Source organism: Leptidea sinapis, chromosome 15 (assembly GCF_905404315.1).
Source record: "Leptidea sinapis chromosome 15, ilLepSina1.1, whole genome shotgun sequence".
In the NCBI taxonomy this organism is placed as follows: Eukaryota; Metazoa; Arthropoda; class Insecta; order Lepidoptera; family Pieridae; genus Leptidea; species Leptidea sinapis.
In genome coordinates, this window is record NC_066279.1 from 1,211,216 (window position 1) to 1,232,940 (window position 21,725).

General features: G+C 35.8%; 1 protein-coding gene across 1 annotated transcript in view; it reads right to left on the reverse strand.

The window, feature by feature from the left end:
* Positions 1–21,208, reverse strand: part of LOC126968411 (homer protein homolog 2) — a 52,137-nt gene extending 30,929 nt beyond the window's left edge. The window contains exons 1-5 of the mRNA XM_050813431.1: positions 21,099–21,208; positions 15,998–16,154; positions 5,274–5,405; positions 2,224–2,397; positions 298–363 (exon numbers count right to left, since the gene is read on the reverse strand). Coding sequence (XP_050669388.1) covers positions 298–363; positions 2,224–2,397; positions 5,274–5,405; positions 15,998–16,154; positions 21,099–21,124 — 555 coding nt within the window. The 5' untranslated portion in view covers positions 21,125–21,208. The remainder of the gene's footprint in view (positions 1–297; positions 364–2,223; positions 2,398–5,273; positions 5,406–15,997; positions 16,155–21,098) is intronic.
* Positions 21,209–21,725: the final 517 nt, after the last annotated feature.

Below are 21,725 nucleotides of genomic sequence, written 5' to 3' on the forward strand. Positions count from 1 at the left end.
ACGTGACAAAGTTTAATAAAACCTGGCCTTTTTTTATCGGTTGTCTAACAGCAAGAGACTCTACCAAGACGTATAAATTATCTAACCTTATATTATACTATATGTCCGCAGTACCAATGTTTCAGTCCAGGATTGAAAATTAAGGAATAAACATTGCCATCCCGATAAAAAGCGTAAGCAGACTAACCACAACTGCTTAGACTGTTAAAAAAACAATTCACACACCATAAAGATGTTCATACTGCTCTTATTCTACTTCTGCGACACGGACAGATAAAATGAATAGTTAAGACGAACCTGAAGTGTTGAAGAGACCGAGTGTGCTCGCTGGTGCATCATCATCTCGTCGTTGTCGACTTTTGGCTGAAATTAAAACAATGTTTCTTTCATTTATTTGGACTAGAAGGACAAAAGAGCGCGTGACCTAATGGTCACCGGAATTTCGTTTATTACGATAAAAAACGTTATATTAAGCCTGGCGTCGACTACAGTAGAAACTCACCGAATCGAAGCGAGTCGCATTTATTCGCATTTCAGAAGAATAGAATCAAATCGTTCATTTATCGCAACTCTTCATCAAATTTGATCTTCACCCAACGCTGGTCATCGTCAGCCTAGTGAAACTCTAAGAAAAGAGCGCTTCACTCGATTCTATGAAACGTGCAGTCATTGATAGATTTTTTTTTATATAAGAGGGGGGCAAACGGGCAAGAGGCTCACGGGATAGGGAGAGGTGAGGCAACCACCCATGGACATCCACAACAACAGGTGTGTCAAGAAATGCGTTGCCGGCTTTTAAGGTGGGAGTATGCTTTTTTCTTGAAGGTCCCTAAGTCGTATCTGTTCGGGAAGACCGCTGCCGGTACTTAATTCCACAAAGTGGCTGTGCGAGGCAAGACATTTCGAACAAAACGCGCGGTTTGATTGACAGATGACGGCTATAATCTTGTAAAAAACGGAGGTAGCCACAATCCACTACGTTTTAAGCAACTGTTCGCTTTTAAACTAAGTCGGATTATGCTTCGTCACCAATCGCCATACTATAATTATTACTATTTCAAACTTATATAAAATGACTGCACGTTTCATACTAAACTAATTTTCAATTTTTACTCAGGCATTCCCGCCTCATTACAAAGTATTTACATCCTCTTTGGTCATCGTGATAATGATGATCTTCACGATTAATCAATAGTTTTCATTTATTTTTATTTAAATAAATTATTTTTATGAGTTTTCAAAAAAACTCTTTATAAAATTTATAGGAATAAAAACAATAAGTTGCGCGTTAAATGTCGCATGCGCTTCGAGTCGAATCGAATCGCATCGACGAAAAAATTCGCCTGTCGAGCAATTCGCGCGGTCGATTCATAAAAACACACCGCGGCTCGCTACTGGACGTAGTTTCATAGAAAATATATAGGAGGCGTCTTTGCGCGATTCGATTCGACTCGGTTCGGCGAGCCTGGTGCACGCGGACCTTTATGTGAGACAGTGAAATAAATTACCAGTGGGAGGCGCCTTTGCACAGGATGCCGGCTAGATTATGGGTAACACAACGGCGCCTATTTCTGCCGCGAATCAGTAATGTGTAAACATTACTGTGTTTCGGTCTGAAGGGCACCGAAGCTAGTGAAATTACTGGGCAAATGAGACTTAACATCTTATGTCTCAAGGTTACGAGCGAAATTGTAGTGCCGCTCAGAAGTTTTGGGTTTTTCAAGAATCCTGCGCGGCACCGCATTATAATGTGCATGGAGTATCAATTACCATCAGCTGAACGTGCTGCTCGTCTCGTCCCTTTTTTCATAAAAAAATACATTTCTATAGATTACATCCAGAACAATTTAATCTTAATATATAGATTTCTTTTGTGCGTCTGTTGTAACTGAACTCCTCCTAAACGGCTTGAACGATTTTAATGAAACTTTCTGTGTGTCTCTTCAAGTGGATTCGAGAATAGATTAGATTCACAATTGAACTACTTCCTAAACGGCTGGAACGATTTTGATGATTTTTTGTGTGTTCCATTGAATTTGTGATTGGTTTAGATTCTCAATTTCGTCCATATAATATAATTCTCCTGCTCATGTGTATGTTAATGAACTCCAGCTAACGGCTGGACCGATTTTTCAAATTTAAGACGTGTATACAGGACGGGGCCACTAGTTTTCATATAAAAAAAGGCTGGGAGTTTATTTTAATTGACTGTATTGTACGTACTTGTGCGGGCGACACAGCGGGTGCTTCGTCCCCGGCGGGCGCACGCGCAGCTAGCAGCGGACTCGCGGTGGCGGAGGCCACGGGCGTGGCCGCTCCAGAACCGTTCGCGGTCTTCTGCGCGCCGCACTGTTGCGTTTGTATCGCTTCCTTCACCTCTTGGAACTTCTCGATGAACTGAAATTTAATACAGATTATACAGGGTGTCCCGTAATCAGTGGACCAACGGGATACCCGTGATAGGGGTGGTCATCATCTATCGAAAACACCAAATTTTACTGTTCTAGGGCCAGTAGTTCAAAAGATATGATTTTTTAAGCATTATTTTGAAAATTCTACCCTTATCAACACAAAAGTTGAAAAAAAATATTTTTTATTTTTATTTTGCCCTGTTTCTTAACTTAAGGTGGCTGAGGAAACATGTGTCTTCACAATTAAATCCATTTTTGTGAATAAATATTGCCAAATTAAAAATTAAAAACCAAAACATGCGCAAATATCAAATAACTAAATTTGCAACGTGATGTTTGAAGCAAGCTAGTGCAAAAAAAATGTATGACAGCCTTGCGGACCATTATTTAAAAAACATCTGCAGTTCATACTGATTCCAAAAAGGTATAATTAATCATTATTGTGAAACAATAAAAGACAATAATTATTTTAAATCAACATTAGATAGCAATTTCTTGGCGGAATTTACAATAAAACAAAAGTAAATAGTTAGAATTTTTTTATTTATTTCTTATAATAAATGTTCGAAATGTCTTCCTCTTACTCTAAGGCATAGCCGGCATCTTCTTATAAAATTTCTTTTTAAACTTTTTAACGCCCTTTCATTATTTTTGACTTTTTCACTCACCACATTCAGTTTTTGTCTTAGCTGTCTTTCGTTATCGTTAACGGTTTCATATACGGATTCTTTAAAATATCCCCATAAAAAATAATCCAATGGATTAAGATCAGGTGATCGAGCTGGCCATGGGATTGTACCTCCTCGTCCAATCCACCTACTTGGGTAAGACTCGTTTAAATATTCCCTCACTTGTCTGCAATAATGAGCGGGTGCGCCATCATGCTGTAACCACATCCTCTCACATACCTCCTGTGGTACATTTGCTAATAAATTACTTAAGTCATTTCTTAAAAATTGCAAGTACCGAGCACCATTAAGCCTCGGTGGGAGCTCAAATGGACCAATAAGTTTACCATCTAAGATTCCAGCCCACAAATTGACTCCAAACTGGTGCTGGAATCTATCTTCTCGTACAATACGTGGATTCACAACAGCCCATTCATGTAAATTATGAATGTTAAACACTCCAACTCTTTTAAAACACGATTCATCGCTCCATAATATTGAATTGAAAAATAGTGGATCTTGTCGGCATCGGCGAAGCATCTCTGCACAAAAATCTATCCTCCGTTGATAATCAGCAGGTAATAGTGCCTGCACTCGTTGAATATGATAAGGGTATAAACTGTTTCTTTTTAAAATGCGATGTACTGTTGTTTTTGCTATACCAGTACGTCTTGAAATACGACGAACACTCGTAGAAGGTTCTTCTGTCACTTCGGCCAGTATTTGAAGTTCATCGACTCTTCTAGGTCTTCCCACGTTGTTTGCAGCTCCGGGAATTCTGCCTTCTAAATACGCGTTATTTACACGGAGAAAAATTCGATGATCCGGATAGCGGTCGCGATTAGGATAGCGCTCACGATACGTACGGGCTGCTTGCCGAGCGTTTGCATTACACAGACCGTAAATAAAATACATCTCAGCATATTCACGAGGAGTATAGGTATTAGGCATTTTATAAAATCCGGGCAAACAGTATCCAAATCACAAAGACAAACAAGGTCCAATTCAAGCGTCAGTCACCAAAAAAAAGAGTCGTAATGGTAGCGAAGTAAAAAACACGTGTGCAGCTACGAGCTATGAGCAAGTCTCTGATGAAACTAAGAATAATTTGAAAAATTAGGGTGTGGGGATCATAGGCGTCGGCCAATAGGACCCCGTAAACGAAAAAGGTACCTGAGCGAGAAAGAGATAGCATATTGTGTTATCTCTCTCTCGATAACAAAATAATTCTCAGAATAGATAGCGCTTAAATGTTTCTCGCAATTGGAGTCTAAAATTGGTTATTAAGTTATTTTTTTTGTAAAATGTAATATTGTTATACCTTTTTGGAATCAGTATGAACTGCAGATGTTTTTTAAATAATGGTCCGCAAGGCTGTCATACATTTTTTTTGCACTAGCTTGCTTCAAACATCACGTTGCAAATTTAGTTATTTGATATTTGCGCATGTTTTGGTTTTTAATTTTTAATTTGGCAATATTTATTCACAAAAATGGATTTAATTGTGAAGACACATGTTTCCTCAGCCACCTTAAGTTAAGAAACAGGGCAAAATAAAAATAAAAAATATTTTTTTTCAACTTTTGTGTTGATAAGGGTAGAATTTTCAAAATAATGCTTAAAAAATCATATCTTTTGAACTACTGGCCCTAGAACAGTAAAATTTGGTGTTTTCGAGAGATGATGACCACCCCTATCACGGGTATCCCGTTGGTCCACTGATTACGGGACACCCTGTATAGTTATAAGCTAAGTAATAAGCATTAGTAGTATTTCCATATATAAAAAATTTGTTTAGATTTGCAAGAGCGACATCTCAAGTCAATTTCCTAATATGCAAATATTTGGGTTGAGCAGGTTATCAACTGTAAAGAAGATCCTGTAGATCCTTAGGGTTGAACACAACATACAAGAATTTATGACGATACGTCACTAGAACGGTTAGTTCAGTAGAACTCACACGGAACGCCAGAGGTTATGGGTTCGAGTCCCACATCGCTCATAAAATTTTGTTTTCAAATTTTATTGTGTATTAATCCTAGAAAATCACTAAAAACATAACAAATTCCTTATTAGTATAATTATGAAGCAATAATGCTTATGAATTTATTTAATCACGCACATTTCCCCCAATTTTGTAATATCATCAGTAACCGTTTATTCAGCATTTTGTTTAGCACTATCAGTTTCTCACCTTTCCTAATTCAGCTTCCGACGCGAACCCTAGTCCATAGACAGTGTTGGCCCGCACATCGCTCCACTGTCCAAATTTCTGCGAAGTCTTCGTAAACGTCATGTTGGCTGTTATAGTGCTGTTGATCACCGCCTACGGACAAAAACATGGTGAGATTATGATGAAAGAAATGGGGGAAGAACAGGAGTTTGCGATAAGCAAGAAACTGTAAGCAAAGTCCCATCATAACTCAACCAAGACTTAATAAGGAACAGGTTTTAAATTTAACGATTATTAATGGAAATTAAAATCGCGTTGTACTACTGTTTCTACCAGTGTGAGGCTCCTTTGCACAGGAGGCCGGCTAATTTATGGGTACCACAACGGCACCTATTTCTGCCGTGAAGCAGAAATGTGCAAACATAACTGTGTTTCGGTCTGAAAGGCGCCGTAGCTAGTGAAGTTACTGGGCAAATGAGACTTAACATATTATGTCTCAAGGTGACGAGCACAATTATAGTGCCGCTCAGAATTTTTCAAGAATCCTGAGCGACACTGCATTGTAATGGGCAAGGCGTTTCAAGTACCATCAGATGAACGTCCTGCTCGTCTCGTCCCTTACTTTCATAAAAAAGACCTATTGAAACTCTATATGTCTTTGAAATTCTGATCAACAACCTTTGTGTGTTACGCTTGATAGGGTTAAGTTGGCTGGAGTCGACTAAGGGATCGCGATTAGTGTCGGTGGAATTGGCAATAGAGGTGAGACAAATAGAATAGAATTGAAGCATATTTTTATATACCACAGAGAGCGACGATAACATAACATATTGAAACAATACTTGATGAAGCTACATCAGTTTGTAAAAGGGCTTTGACATGGGGAGAAGAACTGATAAGAAACTTCTTATAAAATAAAAATTAAATAATTTGAAATGATTTTTACTTAAACAAACTCAGATGTTTAATCTCTAATAAAGTATTTTCATGTATATTGATATCTCCGCATACAGTAAAATAATTTTGTGATCTACTGAGTTTACATAGAGTTTCGTGCATATATATTTTTTTTAATAAATTTCTCATATATTCAATGCATCCAATCCATGTAACAGGGCTAAAGGCTCCTTCATAAATCTTGGTATTAAATTCTACAATAAAATGCCAGACAGAATATTAGGTCTTACTGAAATACAAATATAAGAAATATATTAAAGATTCTTTGAGAAAAAGGCTAACAGCAAAAAAAAAGGCATATAACAGATTATAAAGAAGAAAATAATGCATGGTTCTTGTTTGGTTCTGCGTAAAATTGTACAGTATTTATCTATTTTCAGTAGCTTAAGCAATTTTGTTATGATATTATGATTTAAAAGATTGGCCGGGAGTTTCTTTTCAGTTCTCTTCCCCTCCTTTACAAACTAATGTACAAGCTACATGACGTTTACAAAGTGTTGTTTCAATATGGCATGTTATTATCACTCCCTGTAGTAAAAAATATTTCAATTTATTCCTTTATCTACAGCCATGCTTTAAATACTCTATTAAATATTCTGAAACAGTTAGCTTATAGCCAACATTAAAACACCGAATGTCGTAATAACTATTACATCATCCAAACGAGTGTTGTAATGTTGTACTGAATTTCATAACAACACTCACTGACACACTAACACACTGTTTTTTTTTTCGATCCCTTCATGCGCAAAGAGTTTCAATAGACAGCCACATTCGTTTACGCGCGTTCCACGCTACCAGAACGTCGCGCGCCGTAAAAAAAAAAAAAGTAGGTTATTTAAATCCCCGCCATTTTACTTCGACATTTTTATTGTTTTATGTACAAAAAATGAGCGATTCAAGTTTTGACGCTGCAAAGGACATTTACAACAAACTATTACCAGAAAAATCAAGAAAGCGTTATGAAAAAGCGTATCAAGATTTTATCAATTGAAAAATATCAAAGGGTAGTCAATCATTTTCTGAAGAAGTACTTTTAGTTTAATTTCAAGACTTATCAGAGAAATTAAAATCATCATCCCTATGGACCTTCTACTCAATGCTCAAAAGTACGCTGAGTATTAATCACAACGTGAATATCTCAAAATATCCCAAATTAATTGCCTTGTTAAAACGTAAAGGAGAAGGCTATAACAGGGAAGAAATCGAAAACGTTTTCACCTGATGAAATAAAAAGGTTTTTAAGCCAAGCGCCTGATCAACTATACTTAGCGATAAAGGTACGTTAGTTACTTACTTAATTATAATGTTATTTTTCTTGTGATATGATAAATAAATAACAATATTATTCTTTCAGATTGCGCTAATATTCGGAACCATGGGCGCATGCCGCCGTCAAGAATTATACGCTTTATTGTATACCGATTTACAGATAAATGAAACTGTAATTGTGGCCCAATGTCAATAATACAAAAACCAAAACAAACCGCACATTTACTAATACGGGCAAATATTTAGAAATTTGTAATTGCATTGCGTCCGGATCCATGCAGCAATCCGAGTTTTTTTTTTCAATACAGATCTGGAATATGTATATCACAAAGGATGGGCATAAACACATTTAGCAGTTTGGGTAAAACAATTGCTAACTATTTAAAACTTCATAATCCTGAGTTGTATACAGGACATTGCTTTCGCAGAACTTCTGCCACATTATTAGTAGATGCCGGAGGAGACATGACAAGCTTAAAACGGCACGGCAGATGGAAGTCTACATTTGTTGCTGAGGGCTACATTAATCTTTATCATCTTACTTACATTAATCTTATCTTATTGCCAGTCGTTCTATACCAGTTACTTGTGGAAAAACTATACAAAACGAGCTTACCATACGCTACGTGTGCAGTACAATAGCGCTTTTAGAGCAATGCTTAAACTACCGTGGCGCTGTAGCGCGTCGGGCATGTTTGCGGAGAATAGGGTTGACGATTTCTATGCCGTGTTAAGAAAAAGAGCCGCTTCCTTTATGGACCGCATTAGAAAATGCTGTACAGTGGAGCGTCAATTATCCGAACGTCGCTCAACCGAACGACCGCTTATCCGAACAGTAGTAAGTTACTACTAGTAACGCGCGGATCAACGCTCCCCCCCTCCCCTCGAGCGCCTTGCACGCCTCGCGGGCGCCATACTCGCGCCTACCACGCTTCAGTTGTTTTCGCGCGCTTGTCTTGAAACAAACTTAAAAAAAGTTGAAAAAAGTTTTGGGTATAGGGGAAGATCCTCAAAATGGATGTGTAAATGAGAAACAGAAAGAAATGATAGATATGCTAAAAAATCTCGATTGCCACGAATGTGATGAAGAACAGCTTCAAGAATGGATGGATATCGACAATGAAGATCCCGGGTACCAAATTATGCAAGATAGTGAAATTTTAGACCTAATGACCAATAAGGCTGACGCCACCGCTAGCACCACATCAACTACAAGTTCTGATAATGAAGATGAAAACATAGTTAGTGCGTCTGAAGCGTTTCCTTGCTTAGATATTGCTTTGCGCTTTGAAACACAGGCCGAGAGCGACCAGTATCAAATATCTGTTCTCAAAAAAGTACGTGATCTAGCCGCTCGTAAGCGGGTAGGCTTGCTTTGGTAGACGAAGATTCAAGATTTTTTAAGCGTTAATTGTAATTAGTAAAGACAAGTTTTACTACAAGATTGTCTGCACTTTTTTTTTGCTTATTTCCTATTTGTTATAAAAGATATAATGTAAAATGTAATATGGTTTTCATTTACAGTATGTACGTAAATATGTATGGCTGAATCAATATACAATAGGTAGTTCGATTATCCGAACACCCACGTCCCCCAATTAGTCGGATAATCGACGCTCTACTGTAATTATATATTATATATTATTATAATTATTTTAATTATTATAAAATTATTATAATAATTATATATTAGTAATTTAATAATTAATTCTGTGTATGACTGTTGTAAATATGATATCTGTGACCTGTGACAATTTATATATATTATATATTTGACATAATATATATATATATTTTTAATAATGTAAGAACTGAAATTAAATTAAACATCATTGAATTGTATTAGACTATATCAATTTTATAATTTTTATTTCTATGATAAAATTATATTCTTTTTTAATTGTAATTATGACATAATATATTAACTTTTCTTTTTTATCTGTAATTTAATTAAAATCAAAGTAAAATGTAATTTAAGTTAAGATTGTTTGTAGATTTATGGGTAAAAGGCCTGAAATAAATGATTTATTATTATTAATGGACTCTATAGCCAACAAAATCCACGTGTCGAATGTAATCTCGAATTCCATAGAAAATAAAAATAGTGAAGTGATAAATATAAATATTCTGCCGTGTACATCGGGATCGGGACCTTCCAACATTAAAGAACATAATATACCAGTGAATTTTATTAATTGCACTATACAAAATGTAAATTACTACTAAAATAAATATTTTTTTCATTAATACTTAGTTCATTTGTATATAATCAGTAATGGATGATATTAGGTTATCACTAGGAGGCTGTTTTAATGTCAGCAGTAAGCTAATTGTTTCAGATTCATCTTATGGGTGTAGATAAAGTCTTGTATGCAACTATTGATAATTAGGTATCAAAACACTCATGTGATACTATTATCACATTCGTGTTTTAATACCCCTTATTACACAACAGTTGCATAAATAACTATTAACGGATGTAGAGCGGAATTAAAGCAGGGGCGTGCATTCCATATATGCCCTTAGGCATTGCCTTTCTCGTTATGAAAGTATTAAATAAATAAATACAGTTACTCAATAGCTATATAATAAAAATAAAATATTAAATAATAAAGTTGATTAAGCTTGATTTCGTTCCGTTATTCTTTAAAGAAACTACTATTGAACACCGACTCATTCAATATTTCCTTACGCTAGATACTAACTGCCTTATTCATAATAACGCTTTTCGAAGGTATAAAACTATGTTAGTTAAAACGTGTTTTAAGCCTTTCGAACGTTCGATAAAATTCCTTATTCATATTCGTTAAATAAATCCCCCATAACTAATACGTCTCTATAATACGCAATGTTGCAATTTCGTACAAAAAAACATGATTTTAACTGATTTAATGAGAAACTGTCAATGGAAACAGACATCTTTTCAATGTCAATGGTTTGTCAGTTGTCAAAATAATTTCAAACTTCAAAAATCAAAGTTTTGCAGTCTATCGGTTGTCAATCTATGACGGATATCCAACAACTTTGAGCGGGAAGCTATAACATAACACATTATCGAACAGCTGATCGATGTCGGCCATGTTTTTTTGCGTTCGAGTGCTTAAAATAGGTTTAAAAGAAGGGTCCTAGCTACTTTATGCCACGTCAGCTTTATCGAAGAGATAATGAGCGTTTTAGCTCTGATATGCGATTATGAATACCATTTTTTTATCAAGCATATATTAGCGATGTTTTAAATCGCCGCTAAGCCATTATGAATAAGACAGTAAATTCGTACGGTAGGCAGTCCCGATAATGCCTATACGACGCAACGAGTATTTCATACATCTTATTTAGAAAAGTATTGGTCACAGTTAAACGATATTAAGTAGAACGGTACTATTCAGTTTCCAGTTAGATCTACAGTGCTTACCTTACTAGAAAACCAATGCACTCCACTGAATTACAGTAATAGAAAAACAATTTCTCGAGTAAAAACAGATATTGAGCAAAACTCCAAGCAAAACGGATAAAGAATCGAAGTTATTGAAGAACCAGACCGCATACAATAGCGATATCATACGTGAAACAAAGCTGAGAATCACATCCATACACGTAGGTATCATCCAATCCCGACCACAGAACACACAGCTCGGCGTCGAGTGCCACTTGCCTTTGTTTTCGCGAATGTGTCACAGCTCATAAAATGGCGCAAACAACTAGATTGTCACGAGATCTGTTCATGTAGTCAGGAGTTCCGTAGTATTTTCCGGACATAAACACACGCTTACACTCACGCACATACGCAAACACACACATAAATACACTCACACACATATACACACAGACATTACATACACTTGCAAGGGTAATCAGAACACTTTTTTTTTCTATTACATTTTATATAAAAAGATAGCTTAAGTAAGTAATCGGGGAGCCACGATACATCCACTCCGCTCAACACCTTAGGGAGGAGGGGATGGCTGAAGAACAGCGCTGCATGGAAACATAAATCCATGATTGCATGTCAGGTGAAACTGAGCCTTTTCCTTTTGTTTCACGGCGTATCCTAATTGTTCATTTTATATTTTTAATGATTTGTATAGCAATAAAGAATTTATTAATATTATTATTGTAAAAAGTAGAAGGATTTTTAGGGTTTCGTATCTGACGGGTAACTGACAGAAACTGTTTAAGCGGGCAAGTATTAACATGAGTCTCTGCAAACATAACTTAATTATTTTTCCGTAGAAAATTGTGAGAAAGCTGTGTTATATCGAGAAAATAAAGGGGGATCTGAATTATTATTCGTCTTAAATAAAATAATCATTCAAATTGTTAGTGAATAGATACAACGCAATCAAGTACAAGCAAACTTATTCACATTTAAAACACGCACTTTCAAAAACCTTGGATAACTTAAGGGGCTAAGGGATGAGTGGGGGATTAAAAAAGTATTTTAATAGAGTAATTTATAGATGCTTCCTTAGTAAGACTTCGCAGTCCGTCTGTCAGGGGGCTGACAACTGAAACTTTATTGTAGTAGGCGTTACTTTGCGGAAATCCATAATTATACAAATGATTTGAGTTCTCTTTAGTGTTAATTCCGCCAATATTTGTGCCTCGTGTAGAGGCGAAACACGTGTCGAATTGTTTAAAGACGAATATTGGCGGAATTAACACTAAATGAAACTCAAATCATTTGTATAACTGAAACTTTGAGTATTATACCTACTATTACCGATATTTAAATATATATTAGATAGAGGTATCGGCTATAAAAACGGCAAAATAAATAGGGACACACACAAACGTGTGATCTTATTTGTTTAGTATGGTCGAACTGCAGCCGATTTAGGTACTATAATCTATGAATAAGGATGTTTCAAGGACACGTGAAGTTTCGCATTAACGGCAAACAGCAATTACGCATTTTTGATCGCAATCTATTCTAATATATAAAGCTGCAGTGTTTGTTTGTTTGAACGCGCTAATCTCTGGTACTACTGGTCCGATTTGAATGATTCTTTCAGTGTTGGGTAGTCCATTTATCGAGGAAGGCTATAGGCTATGTTTTTTTTCCAATTAGGGATCCGTAATAAAATTGCTCTTTTGTAACACAAGGTGTAAAATCGAAAACCTATTTTTGCGTGCGCTGCAAAAACTATTGACAATAGAACAAAATGTTGTACAGGCTATAATATAGGCAATATTTTATTTCTTATAAAACTATCGCGTGAATTATACTTTATATGGCAAAACAACGTTTGCCGGGTCAGCTAGTAATATAATAAAATCGTAACAAAAATCAACATAATTTTTAAAGAATACCTACTTGCTGTGTAGAGATGTAAAATATCGAACCCAAAAAGAACTTTATACATTTTTTTCTGTATGTATGTCCGAGCAAAACGCAAGACATGGAATTATTTGTGTATTATAGCAGCTATAGTTGAGTTATTTTTTTTATTAAAATTCAACACATAACTCGTACGCAGTGAATTTCCCACTGAACCCTGACATCACCTGAATAAATCTAGTTAGCAGTACCGTGAAACTTAAGTCTCATTATTCGGAACGGGATTTTATTTTCAAATTACCTACATCATTAAAATTTTCTCTTTGTCAATCTATAATTATGTTCTTGTTGTGTTGAATGGCCTAGTTCTTAGCCGTCAGTGGAAAATAAGTCTGAGCAGGTTAACTATACTAAAATAATAAAACTGAAGAGTTTTTGCTTGTTTATTGGAAAGCGCTAACCTTTCCAACTATCAGACAAACATGAATGATCAATTTTGTGTATCTACTTAGGCGATACTGTAAGTTATATGGATGCTAATAAACTCATTTTTTATGTCAATTAGGGGTGAGACGAGCAGGACGTTCAGCTGATAGTAACTGATACGCCCTGCCCATAACTATGTAGTGCCGTCCAGGATTCTTGGAAATCCCAAAAATTGTGATCGACACTACAATTGCGCTCGTTGCGACATAAGATGTTAAGTCTCATTTGCCCAGTAATTTCACTAGCTACGGCGCCTTTCAGACCGAAACGTAATGCTTACACATTACTGCTTCACGGCAGAAATAGGCGCCGTTGTGGTACCCATAATCTAGCCGGCATAAGGCAAAGGAGCCTCCCGCTCCCTCAAACTGTAACATGGAGATCTTATTCGTATCGTATAAGAGGCCGTTGTTATACAGTGACCGTAAAGGTTAACTGCCTTATTCATAATAAAACGCTTTTCTAAGGTATAAAGCTACATTAGTTAAAACGTGTTTTAAGCCTTCGAACATTCGATAAAATTCCTTATTCATATTCGTTAGATAAATCTCCCATAACTAATACGTCTCTATATTACGCAATGTTATAATTGCGTACAAATAAACATGATTTTAACTAATTCAATGAAGAACTCTCAATTGAAACATACATCTTTTCAATGTCAATGGTTTGTCAGTTGTCAAAAGTCGATGTCAAAATAATTTCAAACTTCAAAAATCAAATATATGAAGTCTATCGGTTCTCAATCTATGACGGATATCCAACAACTTTGAGCGGGAAGCTATTTATCACATTATTTAACGAACAGCTGATCGATGTCGGCCATGTTTTTTTGCGTTCGAGTGCTTATATTATACTATAAGTCATGTCAGCTTTATCGAAGAGATAATGAGCGTTTTAGCTCTAATATGCGATTATGAATACCATTTTTTAACAAGTGTATATTAGCGATGTTTTAAATCTCCGCTAAGTCATTATGAATAGGCAGAAGAGAATGAGACAGTAAGAATATAATTTAAAAAGATTAAAATGACGCGAAAAAGAAGTAAGCGAGAATAGGGACAGATGATGAGTTGATGTAAGAACGGTTAGCCTTCGGCCTAATCTTTATATATATATATATATATAATTCTTCTGTACGTGTGAACTCCTACAGTAAACTCCTAAACGGTTGGACCAATTTTAATGAAATTTTCTGTGTGTGTTCAAGTGGATTCGAGAGATTCACAATTAACTACCTCCTAAATGGCTGGACCGAATTTGAGATTGGTTCAGATTCTCAATACAGTCGACATATAATTCTCCTGCGTATGTTAGTTATCTCCTAAGATCTGGAACGATTTTTCAAATTTAGCACGTGTGTACAGGATAACGTCTGTCGGGTCCGCTAGTATTTAATATCATATTATAAAGTAATATAGTTAAGAACCATAAAATATTATACAAGAGAGAAGATAAGGGTTTCATTATAACACGCATAGATAATTAATACGTATAGACAAAGAGGATGTTAATACTACGTAATAAGAGGCAGGACTGCCAAAGTAAAAATTGAAATTTAGTTTAGTATGAAACGTGCAGTGATTTGACATAAGTTTGAAATAGTAGTAAATAAGGTATGACGATTGGCGACGAAGTATAATCCGGCTAAGTTTGAAAACGAACAGTTGCTTGAAACACAGTGGATTTCGGCTATCTCCGTGTTTTACAAGATTATAGCCGTCATCTGTCATTATATCAATGACTGCACGTTTCATACAATCGAGTGAATCGCTTTCTTCTTACAGAGTTTCACTAGGCTAAGTATAGATTGACTGTGACACCTGTCAACGCGTTGAAAAAATGGCGGCAAACTGTTATCCTCCAAGTCGTAGCTGTCATGCAAACATAAACATTCGTTGGCTAACAGAGAGGCTCCATCTAAAAATGTTTTGCACATAATTCAATCCAATACCTAACACAGTACGACTTTGCTGACACGTCATGTCAATATTAGTTACGTTAACAGCAGTCGCCGAGGGCGACAATCACGAATATCGTCACAGAGATGATCACGCCCACGTTTGTATTTACTATACCAGGAATGCATAGGGTACCAAGATACATACAAGTTTCTGGCAACTTTCTAGACAAGCTATAACGAAAATCATAGAAAAAGGCGCGAAATAATGGCACAAAATTTTCAAAACGATGCTACGATGTAAAAATTTACACAGACTAAAATGTAATCTACTTTCGGAGTGTTCCATTTTCAAATACTGTACCTAATAGTTTTTTTTAAGTGTATCACAAATGGCCACTCCAAATACTTTCAGTATGGCCCACGAATGATAGCCGGATTAATGGACCATCCTATAAGAAAAAAAATGATAATAATAAGGCTACCTAGCATGGCAGGTTAAAAGTAATATGTCACCTAGGTGTTAGCATTATAAGGCTAGCCTAGATTTTCGTGAAGTTGGAAGAGGAAGAGCTTTCCCAAATTTCTAGGAGAGCTATTTGACGTGTGGCAAACCAGTTTTAAACAAAATTAATTCTTGTCTGTTTGATGTCCGGTCAAGACTAAAAAAACACTTATTAGATTTAACTCCAATTTTGTATGAACAAACAAGAGGTCGGACCAACATAATAAAGGCTACATATTAATATTATATATGCAGGCATACTATTGTTGCTACATTAAAGCATCCGCAGACGAAGTCGCGGGGAGCAGCTACTTGATAATAATAATAATGCTGTAATTAATAGATACCTTCGTCCCCTCGACGCTGATGATGCGGTAGAGGTTCCGGGAGGAGTCGTAGAAGAAGGAGACGGAGACAGCGGCGGAGCTGGCTGACATCCACGAGCGCTTGGTCTTCGGGTCTATGTGGAACACGTGCGCCTTACACGTGAAGATTGGTTGCTCCCTGTCCAGGTCACACAAGATTACATATTGAAATTTATTTGAAATAGAATAATGCATTTATCCCGCCGCCGAATTCCACCTTCGCACAACACGCCACAAATAAGGATACCATCCCCGCCATCTGGTTTTTTATGACAATAAAGGACGAGACGAGCAGGACGTTCAGCTGATGATAGTAGATACACCCTACCCATTACAATGTAGTGCCGCTCAGGATTCTTGAAAAACCAAAAATTTTGAGCGGCACCACAACTGCGCACGTCACCTTGAGACATAAGATTCTTTTGCCCAGTAGTTTCACTAGCTACAGTAATGCCTACACATTACTGCTTCAAGGCAGAAATAGGCGCCGTTGTGGTACCCCATAACCTAGCCGGCATCCTGTGCAAAGGAGCCTCCCACTGGTAAAAAGGATGTGTGGCGATCCCCCACAGTGCGGTTTTCAAGGAACTTTCTTCCACATCCTACAAAGTTGTGGAATGAGCTTTCTTGTTTTTGGACGATACGAAAAAAAAAGGGCGTACACTTTTAAGAGGCCGGCAATGCTCCAGTTATTCCCTTGGTGTTGCAAGAGAATGTGAGCGGCGGTAATCATAATCTGTTAACTATGTCTTTATGTATCCGACACTTATAATATTAACAAATACAAAATAAATGATTGTTTTGTGTAATGTTCAAATAAAAATACCCAAAATTACTTAGGTGTAGGTACTTACATTACGTTACGAAGTAAGTAATTATGGTTAAATATATTTTTTTTCCTTTTCGGTTTTTTCGGCGGTTTGATAAGTGTATTAAAATGTTTTATTTTATAAACTAAAATGGCTTTACCTTATTAGTACATGCTTAATTTTTGATTACTTTTAAAATAGCCTTTACCTTTGTGGCAGTGAAAAGAGTATAAACACCTGAGTTTTATCTGATCTAAAGCCAAATAAGGTACTACACAAATCTTATGAAGAACGAGCTTTAGAGAAATTGCAGAGACTGAAAGCTATACGGAGAAGAGACTGTCAGGTCTAAAGCACATTCGTCGTGGGGTTATTTGTACTATACACAACTCAGTATTAAAATCAGTGAAGGAACAATTAATCATCTCTTGATTTCCCACCCTTAGGGATGGAATTTCTTTTCCTATATGGAACTTTTCCAGGTATGGCCTTTTCAATAAAAAAATAATTAACAAAATCGCACATCAGATTTGAAAAAAAAAATATATATTTAGGCGTCGACTTGAGAGCCTCCTCCGTTTTAAATCGTAGGTTAAAAAAGTCATAAGTAAATAGAAATTGACGCGTTCAGAAGTGTCGAATGACAATTTGACATTCAACAAGTAAAGGTTTCAATCTTTTATCGAACTGAGTTTTGTCGCTTCTACTTTATTGAAGTTCGATAAAGTCGTTGAAAAATCAGCTAACAATTCTATCCTATCAATAATTATGGGCATAATACTCACTAACAATAAAAATACATGCTGTATATTAATTACAGTGTATGGCCATGTATGAAATTTAGTGGTGTCTGCGAGGGAGTAGTGTGTTGCGTAGATCTATAGGGTCTCTCTGCATATCTACCGCACATATGAGGGAGAATATTAAGAGGAGGTGTTCAGGTCGTATTTACCGCTAACTGGCAGAATGATTTTTCTAACTTGGGAGTACCGTAGCCGATACTACATAGGAAGATTCAGAGCAAACTATAACCTTGAAGTTCGACTGTGCATCTCCTCCCCTCTGGTATTGCCGATCGACTGTGCCCATTTGTCCCCTCTAATGTATAAAAAAATTAGGGCTCGATATATTCGTGCCATTTAGTTATCCCTTCGTCTATTTTACGAGGACAAGTACGCAACTCATATATTATTTCATTTTTATATATGATAACGATATATAGAACAGTATGATGCCCCTTGTCACCTTATTGCTAGCTTAATAAGCATAACTTTAACGGCCGTTCCCAACATCCTATCTACAGATAGAGATAAATTACTACTTTCTACTGTCAGTAATTAGCTATCAATAATCTGAAGCTGTCCCAATATATCCAATAAGTCATTCTTATCGCCAGTTCACTGTTGCAATTTCCATACAAACTTCTATCCCTGGTCAGCTATACGTCGTCACATTGACAGACAGCGTGTACGTATAAGATGAGTTACCGTCGATAAGTTTGTTGGGACAGAAAAGTCAACAATAGTTACGATTTTTTATCTCAAGTAGGCCACAACCGGTGATAGACTGAATATTGGGAATGGCCGTAAGGCAGCTTGTCATTTTGTGTCTTCGTTTCGATTGTAGTGCTTTACAATCGTCAAAATCATATTACCAGTAAACTGGATATCTTTCCCTTTCATTGTCAATTGCAAAATGTTACGCGATTTTAATCATGACAAAGCATGCAACAGTACATAAATACAGTAAATTTTCCATAAAATTAGAAAGAAAGTACAAAGTATGTGAAGCCACAACCAGAGAGTTGAACAAAGCAAACAGAATTTTGTAAAGAGGCGGTACTCGGTTAGCTCAGTGGTTTAGAGCACCGGCACGGAACGACGGAGGTCGTGGGTTCGAATCCCGCATCGTTCATAAAATTTTGTTTTTCAAATTTTATTTGTGTATTAATCCTAGAAGTGAGGGTTATCACTTTAAAGACATAACAAATTGTTTACAAAATATCTTATGTCAATTTCCTAATATGCAGTTATTGAGGTATATCTATTACAGCAGCTGATTTGCCTATCAACTGTAGATCTTGTAGTAAGTCCAACCCGCGGTAACACCTACTCAGAGTGTTGGAGGCATTATCTCCAGTTAGACCCCCTGATACGCAGGTCTGAATCCCTGCTTTTTTGTTACCAACAGGTAAAAATTTGATGAAATATTTTGCGAATTAACTAGTATCAATATTTTTAAGTTATCTAGGCACTTGAATGGAGTGGTAACATGAAAACTGCTAGATACAGATAAAATGTTATCAGTATTTAGAAAATCCATATTTTTATAAGGAATTTTTTATCACTACAAAGAGTGAATTCAATTTCTATGCAACCATTTATATCCGTCTCCCAGAGGGGCACCAGAGGTTACAGACAGCTCACAAACTCTCTTATTCTTGAGAAACTTAAACTACACCATTTCAGTATCACTTTTCCCAAAATGTCCATATCCATTCACACTGTGTATATCTGACACATAAATGGACACAACCAGTTGAGTCAAAAGGTCTTTAGCAGTGAGCCTGGACATAATAAAAGCCTTCGATGTGCCAGTGTGGTACTTATAGCAAAGCTGCCATCCTGTGGGCTTCCGGAGAAGTTATGCAAATGTCACTAGATATTTTGCTGAACATTAAGGTTTGTAACAATGTTGCATGCTCCAACTTGAAACCCATAAACACTGGTGTCCTTCAAGGCTGTGTACTATCCCTTACATTGTTTCTTCTGACTGACAACAGCACAGGGTATACTTCTTACCTCATTCATTTTGGAATTTTGACTCTTGCATTGGGAACTGCATATTTATCTTGAAACTACTTGGCTCATACAGCCACTTTGTGACATCAATTACCGGCTGTAATTTTCCTGAACCAATACAACTTAAATACCTTTACACTTAGAGCAAACTCCCAACCTAAAGGACACATCTTGTAACCTTTGGTATTACAGACATCTATTATTTATATTATATGTGAGCCTCTTGCCCATTTTACCCCTTATATATAACTATTTATTTCTGCAGTCTTATCTAGTTTCATCCATCTGTTTGACATATCGATAACATCTTTAAATTCAGATTAATAATAGAAAAAACTATGGGAAAGCATGTCGGCCCAGCCAACATTAATTAACATCAACATTAAAATTCATTAAATTTTTACAGATCCTAGACAGATATTAGAAAAGACGAATGATGAGAGAAACCTTAAAATGATTGTCAAATGTCTATCAAATACCCACTTAGTTCATGAATTAGAAAAAATATCTTATCAATATCATGGTATTGGCTTTATGGTAGATAGATGTACATTTGGTGTATCTCAAACCATGTAAAACGTACTAACAATAGTGTAATTATGTTTTATAGTAAATACTAAAAAAATTGTAACTCTATAGTAATAATATGTAAGTTCTAATAAATATAATAAATTAATGGTGTATTGAATTCTGATAACTATCACAGCTTTAGTGCATCTCACACGATTAAGTCTATGATTGAGAACATAATTATTATCAAAGTCGGCCCATCTCTAGAAAACTACACACAGAGGCTCTTAAACACATTTAACCACACTTACAGTCAACTAAAAATATCTTCCCAGTTTTTGAGGCTCTGTGACAAATGTATATATTGCAACTTCCGTACAATCAGCTTTTTTATAATTCTAAACACATTACTGTAGAGAAAAGTAGGTAATAGGTACAAATTTTGTTAGAGGTCCTAATAAAAACAATAGATTTATGCTTTATGTGTTCAGATAGTATTTTAAATAACAACAATCTGAGAAAAGATGACTGTAATGTGAATTTGTTTCCACCCTAATTAATTTCTCAGAGTGCCTGCACCATATTTAGATCAGCAATAAGCTCAAGTCCCTTGATGTTGTATATAGGCTAGTCATTCAAACGTACACAATCATTAACCTTTTGTGCAATCAATCGAATCCCAATAGTAGTTGCACTTACAGGTTGGAAAATTAGATTAATATGATGCAGTTATTGCGGAAATTCTAAGTTTCGCAATTATCGAAACTAATACATGAAGCAAAATCTAAATTTAAGAAATATTCTGATTAAAAATAGGATATCCCTTAAAATATCTCTTTGCAGGGGTGAGAATCCCCTCCCTAAAATATCGAAATATGAGGGAAATGAATTTTCTTTAATTTTTTATCTTTTATGTCACAGAAATATTATATAGGTATAAGCTTTTGAAGACTTACAACTTACCCCATATTTTCTTTTCCAGCAGTCATTTAAAAATAGATTATGAAATATAATGAGAAAATATTCTACTTCATAATTTCCGATCTTAATAACACAACTGTCACAAATCGGCTAAACCATAGACTAAACTACTTCAAAAGTTCAAATGTCAGTCGACAATCAGTATGACCAGAACACATAATTCTGATTGTCTATTGCCAAAGATATTATACCAAAAATGGACACCGTATACAATAATATTGTGATAGTGATCTATTGTATCACGACTTTTTTACAGATTGCAGTTTTGTGTTCTATTGTAAACAATTTAAATAATATTTTATTTGAGCAGAATTATCAATTACTAATTCTACTTAAACAGAGAGTACGCTTTTTCGGAAATACACTGCCATCTATCGTGTAGCTGTCAAACTATATAATGTTAACTGACTACTTGTTCCTAGATGGCAGTATCAGTATGTTTGTAAGAAAGTTACAAAAAATCACTACTGAAAATAATACATATTGCGACTCAAGCACATCTCACCTATCCTAAAGCCTATAACTATGTATGTATTGACAAGCCTACCTTGGCTGACACTGACTTCAAAAATAACAATAATCGTTACTAGAATTAGATTAATTAATTAG